Source organism: Narcine bancroftii, chromosome 7 (genome assembly GCF_036971445.1).
Source record: "Narcine bancroftii isolate sNarBan1 chromosome 7, sNarBan1.hap1, whole genome shotgun sequence".
NCBI lineage: Eukaryota > Metazoa > Chordata > Chondrichthyes > Torpediniformes > Narcinidae > Narcine > Narcine bancroftii.
The window spans coordinates 49,983,255-50,002,915 of record NC_091475.1 but is presented as its reverse complement, the minus strand read 5'-3'; the positions used below and the strand labels follow the sequence as shown (position 1 = coordinate 50,002,915).

Below are 19,661 nucleotides of genomic sequence, written 5' to 3'. Positions count from 1 at the left end.
ACTGAATGTGCAGATTAATAGGTAGTGCAAGAGAATGGCAGCCTGCTAAATTGCCCTTTGAAAGAAGAATCTCAGATTTATCTGGGCTCTATCCTGGAGGATATGGCCTGTTTGATCATGACCTGACTTTCCATGACCTTGAGGTTCAGAATGTGATCCCACTCTGAAGACCATATCACATTGCTTGAGATTAATGCATTCATCATAAATTTGGACCCCTGCCACAGGTATAAAAGTATTAAATCATTGATGTCAAATTCGGACATTTTAATGTTAAAAGAGAATAGATATAAATTTGCCATTTAGTTGTATTGTTTAGATGAGCATTATTCAGCAGGTTGTCTGAATAAATATGAGCCAAGATATATGATTACTAACTTTAATTAAACTTTCAATAGAATGCAATTGGGAGTACAACTCCTGTGTAAGAGCAATGAATCACCTGAATGCTTCTGCTGTGAAGCTGATATAAACTGTAAAGTATTTAACTTCTAAGCATTAGATACTCAATCCTGCAAAAGAGTGGAACAGCTTTTTCTCTTTGAGATAAATTTTGGATAATCCTACCATTTTCCCAGTAAATATGATAGTCTAGCCTCCAGCTTTCCTGACCTTGTTTAAGATTCTAACAAATTTTCATGAATTCATTTACTGATTATTTTCCATGATGTAGGATAAGCTGGACTTGATCGCTCATGAAGACATTCCATTAACATCAAAGGTATTCTGCTGTGAGAGCAAAATGAAGCAATTCCTTATCAATTATAGATCAATTTAATGCTCATCTTATTGGTGCCATTCTGGTATGTTGATTAATTATAATATATTCAACCTATTATCCTTCATAGACTATAGTATTTTAATATTAACTTCCGCCATTCTCAGTTATGAAGATTCATTTCATTCTAGTTCTTGCCATCCAAGTGTTTAATAAAATCACAGCATGGATGAGTGGTTGTGCCTTTTGAAAGGTTTATTAGGTTTTATTTATTTTAAGAGCAATGTTGTTGTTCATGAATGATGAATGAAGCAGGACGACTGTTGAAATTAGGATTGAGAGCTCTACATTATTTGAAGGAGGTATGGAAGAGAAAAAAAAGATAAATGAGTTTTATTCCATTTCTGATCTGACCCCATATCATTTGAGAAGCATTCTGCTGACAGTTTAATAGATTTCAATCCACTTAATAAGCGATTTACTTCAGAGCAGAATTTAATGCACAGACCCTATCTTAAATAAGAAGGTCAGGAAACGAGAGATGAAATAACTGTTTTGGACTGCCAATTCCTCTCATGGTTTTGCTTAGTAAAACCCCAATTTTAATATCTCCCTGGAGTCCCACATTCCTTCATAACCTGTATAAACTTGAATCTGACCTTTCACCTTAAATTGCTTTGTCCAACATTCACGGTTTTAACATTGAAGAGAAATGCAAGAAATGTCTTAAGAACGAACACACACACACGCACTTAGTCTGCAGTTAAAATTATCATGGTGCCATTTAGCATTCTGTTGGATGAAATAGCAACAAACTTCTATTCCTGTGTTTCAGATCACTTTGATGTTCATCATATTTCCCTTGGAAACATGATGAGAGAGAAATATTTGGTCTGCAGTATTCTTTTGTCTCTGGCGTATGCTAGTTATGTCGGGAAATCTGACGTCTAAAGTTAATTTTCCCAGTGTTGAAAGTTCAGTGTTCAAAAGTCTGTGTCACACGCCAGCTGGTTGAGGTTGAAAGTAATATTGTTGGTCTTTATGGTCAGTACATAACAATAAAGAGAGAGATGTAATAAAAAATATAAAATACTGGGAGTGCTCAGCAGTTTAGATATCACCTGTGGAGAGAGAAACAGTTAATGTTTCAGGGCAGTGTCCTTTATTCAGAAATGAGAAAAGTGAAAAATCAAATGTTTTCAGTTTCTGGGAATGGGTGTAGAGATCAAAAGAAATGTTTGCAATAGGTGCCAATTCTCAGGACAAGAAAAAACTCCAGGGGGTTGCTAACACGGCCTGCGTCATCACAGACACCAGCCTTCACTCCGTCAAGGACATCTACAAGAGGCAGTGCTTTAATATCCTCAAAATCCCCCATCATCCAGGCTATGCCCTCTTCACTCTGTTACCATTGGGAAAGAGATACAGGAGCCTAAAGACGAGCACTCAGCGGCACAAGGATTACTTCTTCCCCACTGTCATCAGATTCCTGAATAATCAATGAACTAAAGACACTGCCTTACTTTTTGTGGACTATTTTTTAAAAATGTATTGTTATAAGGGTGGTTTATATGAATGTTTGCATCAGGACGCTGCTGAAAAACCGAATTTCGTGACTTGTTCATGACAATAAATTGTGGTTCTGATGTAGAGACTAAGAAAAACAGAGAGACATGAGTTGATAGTTTGGAGGAGGTAACAGAAGATGAATGAAAATCAAGAAAAGCAAAGTTGTAGTAGGGTCCTGAATTTAAAGCATAAAACATTTTTAAAAAGTAGTTGGCAAACCTGCTGACTCTTATTGCCATTTTTGCTTGAAAATCAGGTCTTCATTTTGGTTGCTTTATTTTTTTTTTAATTTCCATAAATGTTGCTTGATTCTGGCAGAAATACAAATAGGAGTGGCAGAAGAGGGCAAATCCTTATGCACTCCCTCACATACGCTCTGCCATTCATTAAGAGCATAGTTGATCCTCTGCCAGAAGTCGCACTGTGCCAAAGCTGATAGAGAGCCAAAGTCCTGGGTTCAATTCAGATTTTGGATGCTGTCTGTGTAGAGTTTTCATATTTTCTCTGCCACTTCCTGGGTCCCTCAGGTGCTCTGTCAGCTTCCCACTTCCCAAAAATGCATGTGTTGGCAGGTTAACTACTCACTGTGGGGGCTTTGGCTTGGACAGTGGCTCTTTTTGCATTGTATCCTTCCATGACCATGATTCTAAACCACTTACAACTGAATGTCTTTTGATTCTCCCTGGCACCCACTGATCTATAGCAGCCTTGGGAGAATTCAAAACCAGCCTGCACTTATCTGCATCATGGGTAATTCTGAGTAAGGGAATATCTCCTTGTTTTTGTCCTAAATCCCTGCTCCTTCATGTGTGTTCCAAAGCCTAGATTCTCCAGCTATAGCAAGAATCCTGTCAGCATTTATCCTCAATCTGATTTTTTAAAAAGTCACCATGTGATGGTTTCTTGATATAATCTCTTTGGCGTGTAAGTGGAGCAACTAGATCCCACTTACACCATCCCCTCCAACTGCTGCTCTGTTCCTGATAACACTGCTACTGAGAACAGATGTGAAAGGGTAATAACTCGTGCAGGACAGCAAGTGTGTGTCATTGTACCATGAAAAATGCAAGTTGGTGTATTTCATCCAACACTGACGCATTCAGCAACGATGTAATGAAATCATTTTGGATGGCAACAGGCACAGAACTGAAGCACCCCTGAGCTCTGTTCATGGGTGTTATATCAGCCCACATTTATTGACAAGACGGAAAATGGAGGAAACATTCATCAGGTCAGGCAGCGATTATGGAAAGAGAGACAGTTAATGTTTCAGGTCAAAGACTCTTTTTACAAAATATGATGAAGTGCCTTTGATCTAAATTCTTCTGTTTCTCTTTCCTGAGATGCTGGCTGACCTACTGAATATTTCCAGCATTTTCTGTTTTCATTTCAAATTTCCAACATTTACGGTTTTGATTTTTATTGATGACTAGTTGCTGAGAACCAGCAAGATGGAAGGCCTTGATATTTCTGTGGAAGTTCTGAATTTCACGGCTGTTGAAATGGATTTCAGAAGGTAAAATGGCCTTGGGTGGAAAGGAATGAATTGCTTTAATTCTGCTCTGGGCTCCCACTCTGACGGATGTATCTGCAGTATCCCATAGTGCTGTAATGAGGCCCAATCTAAAACTCGGCACATTCTTTGATGGACACTTTCTTTTCTTTCTTCTGGCATGCTCTGACCTGCTGGGCATTTCCCACAGCTCTGTCTGCTGCCACTTTTATAGAATGGATGCCCCTTGGTGTTCTCTCGCACACTCTCACTCTTAACCTCTCAGACAGATGGCTTCATCAACTGACTGTCATCATAGCAATCTTCTCAGCATTCATCCCCTTGTACTGTCCAACCCTTTCCCACTCTTCTTGGATCTTATCTAATGTTTTCTCATGTTTCCCTTGCCAACTGAGGGTATTCAACCTGAATCATTCACTCAGTATTTCTTTCCAGATGTTGCCCAATATATTGCATGTTTCCAGCAGTTTCTGTTTTTATTTAGTAAGAGTTTAAGTCAGGAAAGTGGAATGATAAACAGATTTATACCAACTAATGTATATCTGTTCGCTCCTGGTATTTTGCATGCTATGAAAGTTGCGTATTTCCGTCAACCAAATCAATATGGCCATATCACTGTTCCTGTTTTTTAAAAAAAGTCACATTTGATTGAAAACCCAAGCTTGTTATTTTTCAGATCTGCCAGCACTGATGCTAAATAAGTAAACAAACATAAATTTTGCTACAGAAATTAATCTGGAAGTCAGTGGAATCTGCAGGGAACAATTTTATTGAAACCATGCAAATTAGTGCTAGTTTCAGGAGCTAATTTCAGGTGTTTGTGTTATGCATTCTGGAATCTTTCACTCCCAGATTTTGCCCATGCTTCAGTCATGCAATTAGTTCATACCCCTTGACAACTGCTCATGCTGTTAATGTCTCCACCTTGTTGAAGGAAAAGTGTACATTAAGGGGGAACACTTTTAAATTTGTCCCTTTAATATTTTCCAATGTTAAAACTCTCTTTGTCCACTGCCTTTGTTCCAGTTGCCCATTTATTTTGCTGACCACATTTATAATTTTGACTTCCATTTTTGTTTCTTCCTTCCAAAGAAGAGGGATGGACCAACAAGGTCAATAGAAGGGATATTGAAGAAATTGTAAACAAGATGGAGGCCAGGAGGAATGTCCTGCATGCTACGGAGAGCATGGATATTTACGAGAGCTGCTTTTCAATAAGTCTAGCAGGGGGAAAGCTACTCAAAAGAAATGTCAGAAGAAATTTCATGTTGATGTCTCTCTGTCTCTCTCTCTCACACACACACACACACACACACACACACACACACACACACACACACACACACACACACACACACACACACACACACACACGAAATGTCACTGATATATAGGAAGAATAAAGTGCAGCACTTGACTCATATTGAGGAATCTATCTTGTGAATCATGCACAATGGGGCATTCTGCCAGGTATGCTCACTAACAATATCGTGTTGTGATTGCTTTATCCGTTTGATTGATCACCATTAGACTCATTACCATCTGCTCTGGTGCATTGCCATGACAATATTTAAGCTGCATCTAACAAATGTGACTGCCTTTACGTATTTGTCATAGATCCGTAGTCATACAGGGCCATTAAGAGGAGGTTCATGAGAATGATCCCTTGAATGAAAGGGTTATCATGTGAGAAGTGTTTGATGGCTCTGGGTCTGTACTCACTGGAGTTCAGAAGAATGAGGAGAGATCTTACTGAAATGTATTGAATACTGAAAGGACTGGATAGAGTGGGGAAGGCTGGGACTAGGGGTTCAGTCTCAGAATATAAAAATGCCCCTTTTGAACAGAGATGATGAAGGTGGTGAATTCATGAAATTCATTGCCACAGAAGGCTATAGAGGCCATGTAATTAGGTATATTCAAGACAGCGGTAGGTAGGTAGGTTCTTGGTTCAGAAGGGAACCAGAAGGGGAGAAAATGGAGCAGGAAGAGACTCGACAAGGAAGGGAGAGGAATGGTGGTAATGATGAATGAGAGCACAGTGCCTGACACCCCACAATGCCATCTCAGAGACTGGCACTGCATGGGATACACAGGAGACTGCAGATGCTGGAACCTGGAGCATAGAAAAAACGGTTGGGGGAACTCAGCAGGTTCATCTCTATGGAAGGAAAGGAATTGTAGACATTTTGGATTGTGATGCTGCCTCAGCAGAGAGAGGGGAAAGGGAGAGCGATTAAAAAGGTTAGGCATGCTGCTAAGCCTGCTATACTGAATGCACATGACCAGATACATGAGTTTATCACCAACCACTCAATTGGGTGGTGAGGGGCCAGGAGTCTATGAGTATCCACCTGGAGGCCTGGTGCATTATTTGTTAACTGAAGATCAATCACGATCTTGACATAGTGTCATCTGATTCAGGCAACAATTGCAATGCAGGCATGGACTGTCTCAAAAGACCTTAATGAGGACCACACAAAGTCCTGCTCTCATCTGTCCTGTTGGAGATTTGGTCTCTGTCACAATGCAGCTTGAAGCATTTCAGTGACAGTTGCATGCTAACTGGTGCAGTTGGATGTTCTCATTCAGCAGAAATAGTTATGAGTGAGTTGTAAGCTGTTTGTGCGAGCGGTGGACACAGAGGTGCAACTTGTACATTTTGTACCTACAATCCTGTGTATCAGAGATGTCATGTGATCAGATTACATTCCCACAGGAGTGGTGATGAGGTACTCAGTTGTGTCTTCTCAACCAACATATCACAAGCAGTTTCCCACTTGGAATGTGCCAAGAGCTGACTGCAGAGAAAGGTTGAAGACATCTGTGACTTGGTTTGCCTGCCATCTCAGCTTTGGAGTGATAGAGGAATGGTCTGTGTCCTAACAGACAATTCTATTGCACTCATGCATACTCATTGCAGTCTCACAAAAGGTCACCTGTTGTCCTGCTACAGGGCATTGATGTTGACCCTCGTGAGGAAAACAGCTATTTCCCATCAGTCAGCAACCTGTATCAGCCGTCCGAGATCACCTTTAGAGTTGGTCAGGCTCAGTTTTTTGAAGCCAGTCCAGCTTGAACAGGTGCTGCTCATTGGTCATCAAGAATGTTTTGTGGACTCAAAATGAAAGGTGGATCTAGCCAGCAATCAAACTAACTTCATGATACACTGTTATGCTGAGGCTTGAAAACTCACAGATAAAGTGGAGAAAAGGGAAGACAGACTGTAATGTTACTGAAAAATGTGATTCAAATAAAATCTTTAAGGTTTGGCATTTTTGTTGTTATAACTGATTCTAATATTGCACTAGTGAAATGGTTCTCATTTAGGGAAAATAGCTTTTTCATTGTGCAGTGATCATTAACGTAGGATAGGAGTCACCCATAGTTTGTTCATTTGTTTTCTCTCTCTCTTGCTCGCTTTTCCTCCTGTCTCCTTTTCCCCAGCTCTGCTTCCACAGAGTCAAAATCAACTCTCCCCCCCCTCTTCCCCATCAATTCTCACCTTTTCTCTCTCCTGTCTTCCTATCCATATCCAATTAACTCCTTCTGTCTGTTGGTCTGTACTTCTCTCCTGCCCATACTTCCCTTCTCCCGGACTTTTAACTCAGGCTCCTGTCTGCTCTTTACTCAGACTTTGAAGGGCTCAGGCCTGAACCATTGGTTATATATCTTTATTCTTATGGACACTGCGAGACCTGCTGTTCCTTCTGCATTTCTGTGTTCCTACTATAATCACCATATCTGCAGACTCCCATGTTTCGCTCTAATTAGTTTAATTAATCTTTCAGGGTGAAAGAAAAATCAAACTGTTGAAAGCCCTGTGACAGTTTTGTCACATCTTGTATGGGTAAAATAGAATATGAACTTTTCCTGATGCTGAACACATCCAGGGGTGGAAACTGATCTCCAACCTCATGTGCTAAGAACATGACTTTTTTTGAAAGAGAAAGTCTAATGTCTGATATCAAGAATGAATCAGGAAATGTCACGTGATGCAATAGAGTCAGGAAGTGGAAATCTGACTCTCCTGGAAATTAGCTTAAAAATGTGCCAAATAACCAAAGTACTCTGAACTAAAACTGCTCAAGAACTTTTTTTATAATGATCTGAGAATGTCAACTAAGAAAGGAAAGAATGTTGCTTGCCTGTCAGGAATGCAATGAGAACATTGACAAGAGCAAGAGAGAAGGCCTACTTGATGGATCTGAGAGTTGGGGTGAGAGGTCCTCCATGGGTGAGTTGGGCCACTACAGGGACCATTAGATACTCTGCAGCATTATCACAGTTGTTTCTGCGGGGAGATGGCATCGAGAAGAATTTCAAGATGTCACTGGAGCCAGCAGCATTTTTGCTGGCTCCAACAAGCATCCACTCTTACAAGAAGAACTTTATTTAGCTGAATAACAGGCCAGCAATGAAGACGAGAAAGAAATAAAGCAAGTAAAAGTTTTCCAAAGACAAAGGTAGGAAATTTAAACTTCAAGAAGATTGTACAAATGCTGAATTATTAAAAGAGCTGAAAGAGATGAGAGCAGAAATGAAAAATTCAAATAAACAGATGAAGAGATACTTTGCTATTGTGAATGAAATGCTAAATAAATTGGATAATGTGGATGACAAAGTTTAAACTGTGGAGACTGTTTTGGAGGAGGTATAGGACTGAATGGGGAAAATGGAAGAGGCATCAGATGCATGGCCCATTGAAAAGAAGCAGCTTTGGGGAAAAATAGACTTATTAGAAAACTTTAGTAGAAGAAACAATATTAAAATTGTTGGCCTGAAAGAAGGTGAGGATGGAGATGACCATTCTTTTTTCCATTGATGGATTCTAGAGGTCTTGGGGGCAGATAAATTGGTAGAAACTATCTAGATTGAAAGGGCACATAGAGCTTTGAGATCTCGGCCACCACCAGATCCGAAACCAAGATCTATATTGATATATTGCCTTCATTATCAAGATATAAAATAATAGCACCAGCAGCACAAGGAGCTAGAATTAGAAAAAGGTGCACTGGAATTACATGGAAACAAGATATTTTTCTATCCAGACGTAAGTTTAGAATTGCTGAAGAGAAGCATTTAACACAGTGAAGCATGCCTTATGGCAAAAAGGTTACAGATTTGTCCTGCGTCAACTTGCCACTTTGAAGATTTTCTTGCAAGGAGGAAAGAACAGGTTCTTCAGAGTCTATGTCCTGCAGAGAAATTTGTGGACACACTGTCAGTTAATCAGCAGGTGGGAACATGAAAAAGATTTTGACTAACAAAGAGTGGGTTTTCAGTTTTCTTTCTTTCTTTAAATGAAAGATGGACATATATAAACATCCAGTGGAGGTAGGGGGAGGATTAGAGGTGATATGGACTGACTGCTATTGAGTCATGTGTGTATTTGTGGTAAATGCCACAACCCGTAAAATTGGGGGTGGGGGGTGTAAAGTTGCGTATTATTTAAGCAACATTAATGGGTGGTATTTTTATTATTTTTACTGAGATTTATTTTTTTGGTTTTTATAGTTATGATTGTAAATTGATTATGTATAACTTTTTTTTTTACCTGGATTGCTGAGGAGGACATCCCTTAACATGGTACATAACAAATAGTCGAATTGTCGAGGAGGTGCGAGGAGAGAGGTAAAGGGGAAGTATCGGTAGACATCGATTAAATGAAATATCAAGGAGTAACACACTGAGTTTTTAAAATTTTAATGTTAATGGGATAAACAGATGAAGAGAAAAAGAATAATGACATATTTTTAAAAATGAGAGTGGATATCGCTTTTTTGCAAGAGACTCATTTAAGTGAAACAGCATCAGAAATTAAAAACAGACTGGGTGGGGTATGTCGCAGCTTCTTCATTTAATTCAAAAGCAAGGGGAGTGGGATTCTTGAGAAAGAAGATCCTTCCGGTTAAGATATAGAATGTAGTAATTGACTATTGATATAGGTTATTGTACATGGTCAATTTTTTTTCTGAATTATGGACTCATGAATATATATGCACCAAATGTGGATGATGAAAATTTATACAAGAAACATTTCTCAACTGGCAGAAGCATATGAGAATATATTAATAGGTGGTGATTTTAACTTTTGTTTAGACTCAGTGTAGATAGATCAGCTAGAGTACTAACAAGGGCAAAGGCAGTGAAAGCAACTTTGATGCCAATGAAAGATTTGAATTTAATAGACTTATGGAAAAGAATCCATCCGAGAGAGAGAGATCATTCGTTTTTATTCAGATAGACATGATTCTTATTCAAGGATAGATTTATTCTTAATATCAGCACAAAAATTAAACAAATTGATTATAAAGCAATAATTTTATCAGATCATTCCCCTTTGTTAATGACAGTTACAATGTTGAATAAAGAAGAATCAGTTTATAGATGGAGATTTAACTCAAGGATATTAAAAAGACCAGCATTTTGTGACTTTGTCAGAAGGCAACTTCAAAATTTTTTCAAGACAAATTCTAATTCAGTTAATAATAAATTTATGGGATGCAATGAAAGCATACTTAAGAGGAAAAATTATTAGTTACACCTAAAATTAAGAAGGATTATATGAAAGAGGTAGAACAATTGGAGAAAGAGGTAATATATTTTGAAAAAGATTTGCAAAGGCGGACTTCTGAAGAGAAACGTATATCACTTATCAATAAGAAACTTCAATATAAAACATTACAAATGTATAGAGCAGAGAAACCAATAAGAAATAAACAGAGATACTATGAGTTAGGTGAGAGGGCCCATAATTATATCAATTAAATAGATTGACATCAGATTTATTAGATCAATATTTAAGATGTAGCCAGGAGATATGTACTTCTTTACATTCTACTTGATAGAGACCTTTATGGATAAACTTGAGAACTTCTTTAGAACAGGTTACAGGAATTAAATTTCCACAAAATCTGCTGTTGCTTTTATTAGGTAATATTGTAGGGATAAGACCGGAATTTAAATTAACTATATATCAAAAAGAACTTGTAAAGATTGTGATAGCAGTAGCAAGAAAATACATAGCTGTAATGTGGAAATCAGACTCTCATCTGGATATGGAATGATGGATTGCAGAAATGCATTGCTGCATTCCTCTTGAGAAGATTATTTATAATTTAAGAAATAAATTTGATGTATTTTTAAAAATTTGGCGACCATATTTACAAATTATAGGAATTAATTTATAGATAGTTCCCTAAACTTCAAGAACCTTGTTAACCTCCTTGGAAGAATTTTTTTAAATGTAAATGATTAGAATTGTGTGACAATCAGGTTTCTTTTCTTTCTTGTTTATTTCTTTTCTTCATTTGGGGATTTTTTTCTGCTGTGGGAGGGGGTTTAGGGTTTTATCCCATCGTGTATAATGGAACCGACATTATTACATGTATGGATCAAAATTTTAAATAAAATATTTTAAAAAAGAATGAATCGCTTCCCAAATGGTCATACAATTTTGATGAGTTAAAAGTATATAGCTCTATTGATTAAAATATGGCAATGATCAATTAGGAAAGAATTAGATCATGCACAACTATTTACAGCCTATTATTGCTGATTTTTTCCATGTAGTATCAACAAAAATCAAATTTTATAAATATGATAAAAATTGAATTGATTTGATAGTACAAATAAAATTAGGTAATTTGCCTCAGTAAGATTGGTGGGGAGGAATTGTGGGCTCCAACCTCCTCCTGCTCTCCTCTCCCCCATTCACTCCCTGTTCTCTCCCACTCTCCCTCTCCCTTTCTCCCCATCTCTCTTCCCCTCCCTCCCATATCTCTCTCGCCCCCTCTATCCCCAATCTCTTCTCCCCTCCTCTCTCTCTCTTCCTCTCACTCTCCTCCTCCCTCCCCTCTCTCTCCCCCACTACCCCTCTCTCTTGTTGCCCTCACATCCTCTCTCTTCTCCCCTCTTTCTCTTTGCATTCTCCCCTTTCTCCCCTCTCCCTCTCTCTTCCCCCTCTTGCTTCACCTCCCTTTCACCCCCTTCTTTTCCCCTCCCTTTCATCCCTCTCTTTTCCCCTCCCTCTCACCCCCTCTTCCCCCCTCACCCCCTCTTCCCCCTTTTCTATCTCTCCTCTCTCACTTCTCTCACTCATTTTTCTCTCCCTTTCTCTCACTTCCCCTTTCCCTCTTATTCCTGCCTCTCCCCCTCGTTTCCTTCCCACTTCTTTTCCCCCTTTCTTCCCTTCCCTTTCCTTCTCTCCCTATCTCCTTCATTTTTTTTTAAACTGTCTCTCCCATCGTTCTCTTTCCTCACACCCTTTTCCCTCCTTGCTTTAGGCAATGAACTGATTCCACAGAAGAATAGGACCTGTTTGGATATTTTTATGTTGTATGGCATATTACTGATTCTTTCTCTTTTGGGACACAGCAGGATGTCTTACTATTACCATTTCTTCAAGAAGATGAAAGGAATGCTCCATGAAATATTCCTTTTTTTTAGCCTTGGATGCTTCAGGTGTAACCATTGCAAGTACATTTTTTTTAAATTGCAACAATTTGGAGATTATGGAAAGTGGGTTTCTAAAGGCAAATTGGTGGGGAGATGATTTGCTGTGATTTCCAGGTACATGTAATTTCCAGTACCAACTTCTGTTATTATGAACATCCTCACTGTTTGTGTGTGAATGCACATCTGATTACAGCAGTAATGGTCTGTAGTACAAAGGATTCTTCCATCTAACTGTAGAATATAATGAGAGAGAAAAAGTCATGTCCATGCTCCCAGGACATCTTGGGCAAATAATCTAAAATAAATGCTTCAAGACACGTATATACAAACTGGTGCATTGCCTGAGAATTATTAAACACGAACATCTTCCATGTCTCACTCAACCAGACACCATGCTGAATTGTATGTTTTTTTTAGGGGGAATTTTTGAAACGACTGAAAATGAGCCGATTAGTATTGAAGAGATGGCCTTCAAGTTCGCAATCACCAGTATAAACAGAAATAGGTCATTAATGCCTAACACTACGCTGACGTACGACATACAGAGAATTAATCTTTATGACAGCTTTGAAGCTTCTCGAAGGGGTGAGTATGATACATTCCATTATTATTCTCTTACATTTATGGGTTGAATCTTAAATCTCCAAAAAGTAAGACGATTGAAGCACAGAGACTCCCACACACCTTGGATCAACCCGACATGATTGAGGCAAATGGGAGGTGGCCAATCCACGTCAGATGAGCTTCCATCCCCCAAAGTATTTCTGGCAGCTGACAAATAAGAATCATTAATTCTTGCTAACTGGTGCCATTACAGTACAGTTTGTAGATCAGGAGGACTTCACTGAGTTCTAGCAAGTTTCTGAGAAGTTTGATGACCAGGGAGGGAGACAAGAGAGAAAAAAAAATGTGCTTAAATTAAAATCTCAAAATAGCCTTTTGCTCATAATTGGCGTAGCCTAACCTTTGTAACTTTGGTGCCACCACCTGGCAATCCTTCAACCACAATTTGATACAGCTTCCCATTTCTGCTTCTAAAGCAGCTAATTGCTGTGCAGACTTCTGTCATGTGAAAATTCATGCCTGTTTTGAGTCAGAAATTTCACTTAAAGGAGCCCTGAATTTAAATTCAGGAAGCTATTCAATAATCGCTTTTCCAATGTCTCCTGAACTCACAACAGCCTTGCTATTCATAATCTATCTCCAAGATTTAAAAAAATCTAATCCTCTAACTTTTGAGTAAGCCTGACTTTTAATTCTAAAGTTTTTTGCTTTATCTTTATAATGTGACAGAATTATTTCTTTAAAATTCTCTAGCTTGTGATCAGCTTACTCTTGGAGTGGCGGCAGTGTTTGGACCTTCCCACAGTTCTTCAATAAGTGCAGTTCAGTCTATTTCCAATGCAATGGAAGTTCCACACATTCAGACACATTGGAAACATCCCATGCTGGATCAGAAGGACTCATTCTTCATTAACCTTTATCCAGAATATACATCTATTAGTAGAGCCATCTTGGACCTGGTGCAATACTACAAATGGAAGACAATTACTATTGCTTACGAAGATAGCACAGGTAAATATTAAGATCTGATGTGTGTTTAAATTATTTCTTTTTACCAGTGGTTCGCAACCATTTTCTTTCCACTCACATACCACTTTAACTATTTCTATGCCATAGGTGGTCTGTGATTAGTAAGGGATTGCTTTAGGTGGTATGTGGGTGGAAAGAATAAGTTTGAAAAACCACTCTTTTAATCATACTTAATTGACTCATCCTCTAAGCAGTTTCATAACACTAAAGGAAATGGGCCCAGACAATTTTTCTCAAGCAAAATAATAATTGGGTCTAGAGCAGTGATACTCAACCTTCCCTTCCCACTTACATACAACCTTAAGCAATCCCTTACTAATCATAGAGCACTTATGCCATAGAGATTACTTAAAGTGGTATCTGAGTAGAAATAAAATGGTTGAGAACCACTGAATTAAAGCTTAAGATGAAAGTACAACTGCAGTTCTGGAGCACTGCAAATGTTACCCAATGAGCATGACTTTGTTATTGTACATCAGAACACTGTACCAACTTTATATTCTATTTAAATATTGGCTGCAACAATTGTTTTGATTCAAACTAATTATATGGCTTTGAGAGATAAACAAGAAACTCTGCAGATGTTAGGTTGAGTGTAATACACAAACATGCTGGAGAAACTCTTGGTTACCCTTTACATCATATGAATGCTGTGTGACCTGTTGAGTTTCTCCAGTACATTTGTGTATTGCAGATGCCTTTGAGAAATGTTGCAATGTTAATATACATTTACCTGGATTCCTAAAGGCTTGATGGTTTAATTGTTCTGCATGCAGTAGAGCTAATTTAGACTTTGAGTTGAAAGGATGATTTACTAGTAAGAATTTTAAGTGAAGTCCAATTAATGTTTAAATATGCTTCAGAGACCACCTCTTTGTCTCTCCAATCATCATTATCTCAATTGAAACTGATGTTAACCTGATGGTATTGGATGCAACAAGAATTTTATGCCTTTGTTCTGCTTTGAATCTTCACGCCAAATGTGACCCTAAGGTGATACAACTAGTGGCATAGGCCAGCAGAGTTTTATTGTGATATTACTATTTCATCACCAGCAAAATATCCTTAGTAAGTTTGAGAGACAATATTTATTGCCCTTTATGTCAGCCTTGTAGGCCTTACAGAAGGAAAAATATGATGAGTTTTTCTTAATTTTGCCTGAATTGACTATTTGTCCATTTATTTTTCACTGAATGAATTCTACGATTGGAGGTGGGGAGTTGTAAAGGGGGTTGAATTGAATTTGTTGTTTGTTTTGAACAAGCAATCGATTTCATTCTTCGATGGTTCCTGGACCTGATTTGTACCTGAACTGTCTTTTGTTTGTTAGATTTATTTTTTGGAAAAAGTAATCTTCCATGAGAGTAGCTATTTAGAAGTGAAATAATAGCAGCTTGCACATTTTTTTTTTTTTTTTTTTAATTTTTTATTTTTCACACCATAAATCACAATAGCCATGATATACACTTTTTCTTTTCCACACATTTAGCAGCTTGCACATTTAAGAAGATGTTTACAGTTAATAAAATAAAAAATGATTTCAGCAGCAAATGCAAGATGAAAGAAAATTGGACGGATCTTGATTAAATACGAGTGTAATAAAGATACTGAGCCTTTTGAAGTAATTTTAACTTGTGGAAATGTGAAATCAATTTTCCATACCAAGAGATTGAGGAGTCAGAAATAATGCATGATTTAGCATATTGTACATCTGAAGGAGTGGATCGAATTGTACAAATAGCCTTGTTCATTCACTTTTGTGCTCACAGAATTATGCATTGTTACATGATTAGCCAGAGATGGGGTACCAGAAGAATAGAGAGTGAGTAATTTTGTGCATTTATTAAAGAAGGTCTGTAAGGATGAGACTGTGAATTTCAGGCTGGTGAGCCTAATGTCAGTGGTAGGTAAATTACTGTCGGGATTCAGAGAGACGGAATCTATCTGCATTTGCACTAATTATGGACAGACAGTTTGGCTTTGTGAGTGGGAAATTGTGCATGTAGATCTGATTAAGTTATTTGAAGAAGTGACCAAGAGGATTAGTGAGAAGAGAGGAATCAACATTGTTTACATCAATTTAGCAAGCCATTAACAAGGTTGGCTGTTTGGAAAATTTGGATCACATGGGACATGAGGTGAGTTAGCAGTTTGAAAGCAAAATTGGTTTGGTGAAGGAATCCTAGAACGTAATGAACAGGAGCAAGTGTAGACCACCTGGCCCATCAAGCCTCAATAAGATCATGGCTGATCTGGCCATGGACTCACCTCTATTTAGCCTCCTGTTCCCAGTAACCCTTAAATTCCCTACTATTTAAAAATCAATCTAACGGAGTCTTAAATATATCTGAAGAGGCAAATTCTGCTGGTTCATTAAGCAGAGAATTTCACAGATTTGCTGCAAGAAAAGTCTAGTAACCTCCCATCACACTGGACCCATTTTAATTTGCCTACAGATGGAACCATTCTACTGATAGTGCTATAACCTTGTTTCTTCATTCCATCCTGACCCACCTGGAGACCAATGCCTCATACACCAGGCTGTAGTTCATCAACTTCAGCTCTGTTTTTAATACAATCACTCTGCAGAGGTTGGTGGAGTAGCTGTTCCCACTAGGACTCAATACCCCTCTTTGTAACTGGATTCTATACTTCCTAAAGGAAAGATCATAGTCTGTCTGGGTCAGTAGTGGAATGTCCAGCATTGTCACGTTGAGCAATGATGCACCTCAGACCTGTGAGCTCAGCCTGCTCCTGTTCATGCCGCTGATCCACAAATGCAACATCAGATCCAACCCCACAGAGTCATCAAGTTTGCAGATGACACACAGTAGTTGGCCTCATCAGCAACAATGATGAGTCGCACCACAGAGAAGAGGTGGAAAATCTCTTGTTTTGGTGTGAGAATAACAACCTGAGATATCAATGTGGACGTGACAAAGGAAATGATTGTGGATTTCAGAAGGGCTAGGGATGACTATCTTCCATTACACATTAATAACTCTGTAGTGGAGAGAGTAGAAAGCACCACATTCCTTGGAGTTCACTTAAATAGTGACCTATCATGGACACAACATCCCCTCACTTGTCAGGAAGGTACCACAGTAACGGTACATCCTAAGACAGAGGTGGGCAAGGCTACTGGCCACCATTCTGTTGACTTTGTACAGGAGCTCTAGAGAGTGTCCTGGCTGACTGAATCATAGAATGGTATGGATGCTGTAGATCATTGTATCGGAGGTCAATCCACAGGGCCATAAGAGCAGCAGAGAGGATCAATGGGGTCTTCCTCTTCCCCCCCCACCACAACTCCCCCCACTCAATGTGATCTACTTGGGTCATTGTCTGAAGAGGGCTTGCAAAATTGTTAAAGACCAATACCACCCTGCACGTTGGATCTTCCAGCTACTCCGATTGGGAAAGATACAGGAATATTAGAGACAACACCACCAGGCTGACACAGATTCTTCCCACAGGCAGTGAGACTGCTGAATGACTCATAGACTGCCTATACTCCTCATACAATCTGTCCGAGAATCTACAATTATTTAGAATATTTCTTTATGTTTATATATATACTGCATATTAATTACTTGTAAATATGTGTGCTATGCTTGTATGCGTGTTTGCATGTTTTTACACTGAGGACTGAAGAAATGTATACAAAAGAAAGAAAATTAACCAAAAGGATAAAATGTAATCAAACTGCAAATAGAACATTTTGTCCAGTTGTACTTTACAATTGAATGATAATAATAAATGTGAACTTTGAACAAAATAACTTTCGACCAATAGCACTGACATCCACAGTGATGAAGTGTCTTGAGAAGCTAGCGTTGAATGTATCAACTCCTGTCTGAGTGGGGAGATGGATCCATTTCAATTTGCCTTTTGCAGCAACAGATCTCTGGCAATGCCTTCTCACTGGGACTACACAAAACCATAGAGCACCTGGGCAGCAAAATGCATACATCAGAATGCTCTTTATTGACTACAGTTTGGCATTAAACACCATCATCCCCTCAAAACTGATCAGCAAACTCCAATGCCTGAGCCACAATCCTCACTGTGTAATTGGATCCTAAATTTGTTCATCTATAGACCCCAGTCAGTGTGGATTGGCAAGAACATCTCCATAATTGCCATCAGTACTGGAGCAGCACAGGGTTGCATACATTGCCCCCTACTCAAGGCGGATGCATTGTTGGATGCAAAAGAGTCTGAATTACGGAGGGCAACATCCAGCATTTTGGTGATCTCGACAACCTCTTCCAAGGTTGGTTCATCAAGCTCCAGTCAGATATAGTCTGAGCAGATGCCTGCTACGCTTGAATCCCGGATAAACTCACCTGTATAGACTTCCGCAGTTACGTCTTTACAACCGCAGGCCCTCCTGAGTTCATGCAGGGACCGAATTTACACGTCAAGGGACTTGCCATACTGTTGCTTGCGCATAGTAAGGAAGTGCCTGGAATAGACCGTGTTAATCTTGGGGCTGTACCTGCTTTAGAATTTACTCATGGCCTCGTCGAATCTCATGCAGCCTCTGATGAAGGGGAAGCCTGATGGCTAGCCCTCGATCACAGCAAGCGTAGTTTGTCGTCGTCGGTATTCATGATTTGAGCACTGGAGTGCAAGAAGTCATTAAAAAAGATAAGCCACAGCTCAAATTGGTCTGGGATATTAAGCAAATTTTTATGGTATAAACATTGACAATAATACCAAAAGACTGGAGTTGCAGGACGGAGCATGCTCCTGTTCTGACCCAATCCCAGGACTCGTACCGAGGGAGGGACTTGGCTTAATTGCCTTTATTAGGGGATCCAAGGGGGTGGAGACACTGAGAGAAGGCAGGCCAGCCATACATATGAACCAAACATATACACAGTGCCAGTACCCAAGTAACAGTATAGTGGTGTATCACCACAACCTTACCATTATACTATAGAGATGCAGCAGTACTTGCTTTTTTTTTTGAAAAATGTATTTAAAATTTAGCAAAATACAAATATCAAACATAAATAAAAATTAAACTGCCCCCTGTAAACCCCTCCCCCCACCACCACCCCCCATCCCACCCCTAACTACCCTCCCCTTCCCTTGGAGCTCATATTACATATTAAAAAATATTTATATGAAATAGAAAATCATAGTGGGTTGAATTACAATATACCAATTCTCCATTCAAAACTAGAATAAGAGAAATTACCGAACATCCAAATTCATACAATCCAAATAAGGAGTCCACATTTTCTCAAACAAAAAGGGTAATTATTTACTAAATTATACGTAATTTTCTCTAAATGCAAACTTAATTGAATTTCATTTTGCCATCTTTGTATACTTAACTCCACATAATTTTTCCAAGTTACTACTATATGTTTCCGAGCCACTGCCAAACTCAGTCAAATAAATACTATTCGAGGTTTATCTAAACATGCTGTTAATGGATTCATATAACCCAGTAAACACATACAATTCTATTTGAAATAAATCTCGCAAAAATTTAATAATCTTTTCCAAAAAAGGTTTAACTTTGACACAATCGCACACTGAATGAACAAAAGTACCCATCTGATCACCACACTGAAAACACATATCTGAATCACTGAAATCGTATCTCTTTAATTTTTCAGGGGTTAAATATAACTGATGTAATAATTTATAATTAACTAAGCTATAATGTACATTAACTAATTTTGTAACACTCTCCAAACATAAACCTGACCATTCTTCCTCAGAAATAGAAGTAGATAATCCTGCTCCCATTTAACTCTTATTCTCAATACACCTGTCTTCTTCATTTTT

General features: G+C 38.6%; 1 protein-coding gene across 5 annotated transcripts in view; it reads left to right on the top strand.

Moving 5' to 3' along the window:
* Positions 1-19,661, top strand: part of LOC138738900 (glutamate receptor ionotropic, kainate 1) — a 477,930-nt gene that overhangs the window by 304,207 nt on the left and 154,062 nt on the right. For all 5 annotated transcript variants that reach the window (XM_069890070.1, XM_069890069.1, XM_069890066.1 and 2 more), the window contains exons 2-3: positions 12,678-12,845; positions 13,578-13,835. In XM_069890070.1, coding sequence (XP_069746171.1) covers positions 12,678-12,845; positions 13,578-13,835 — 426 coding nt within the window. The remainder of the gene's footprint in view (positions 1-12,677; positions 12,846-13,577; positions 13,836-19,661) is intronic.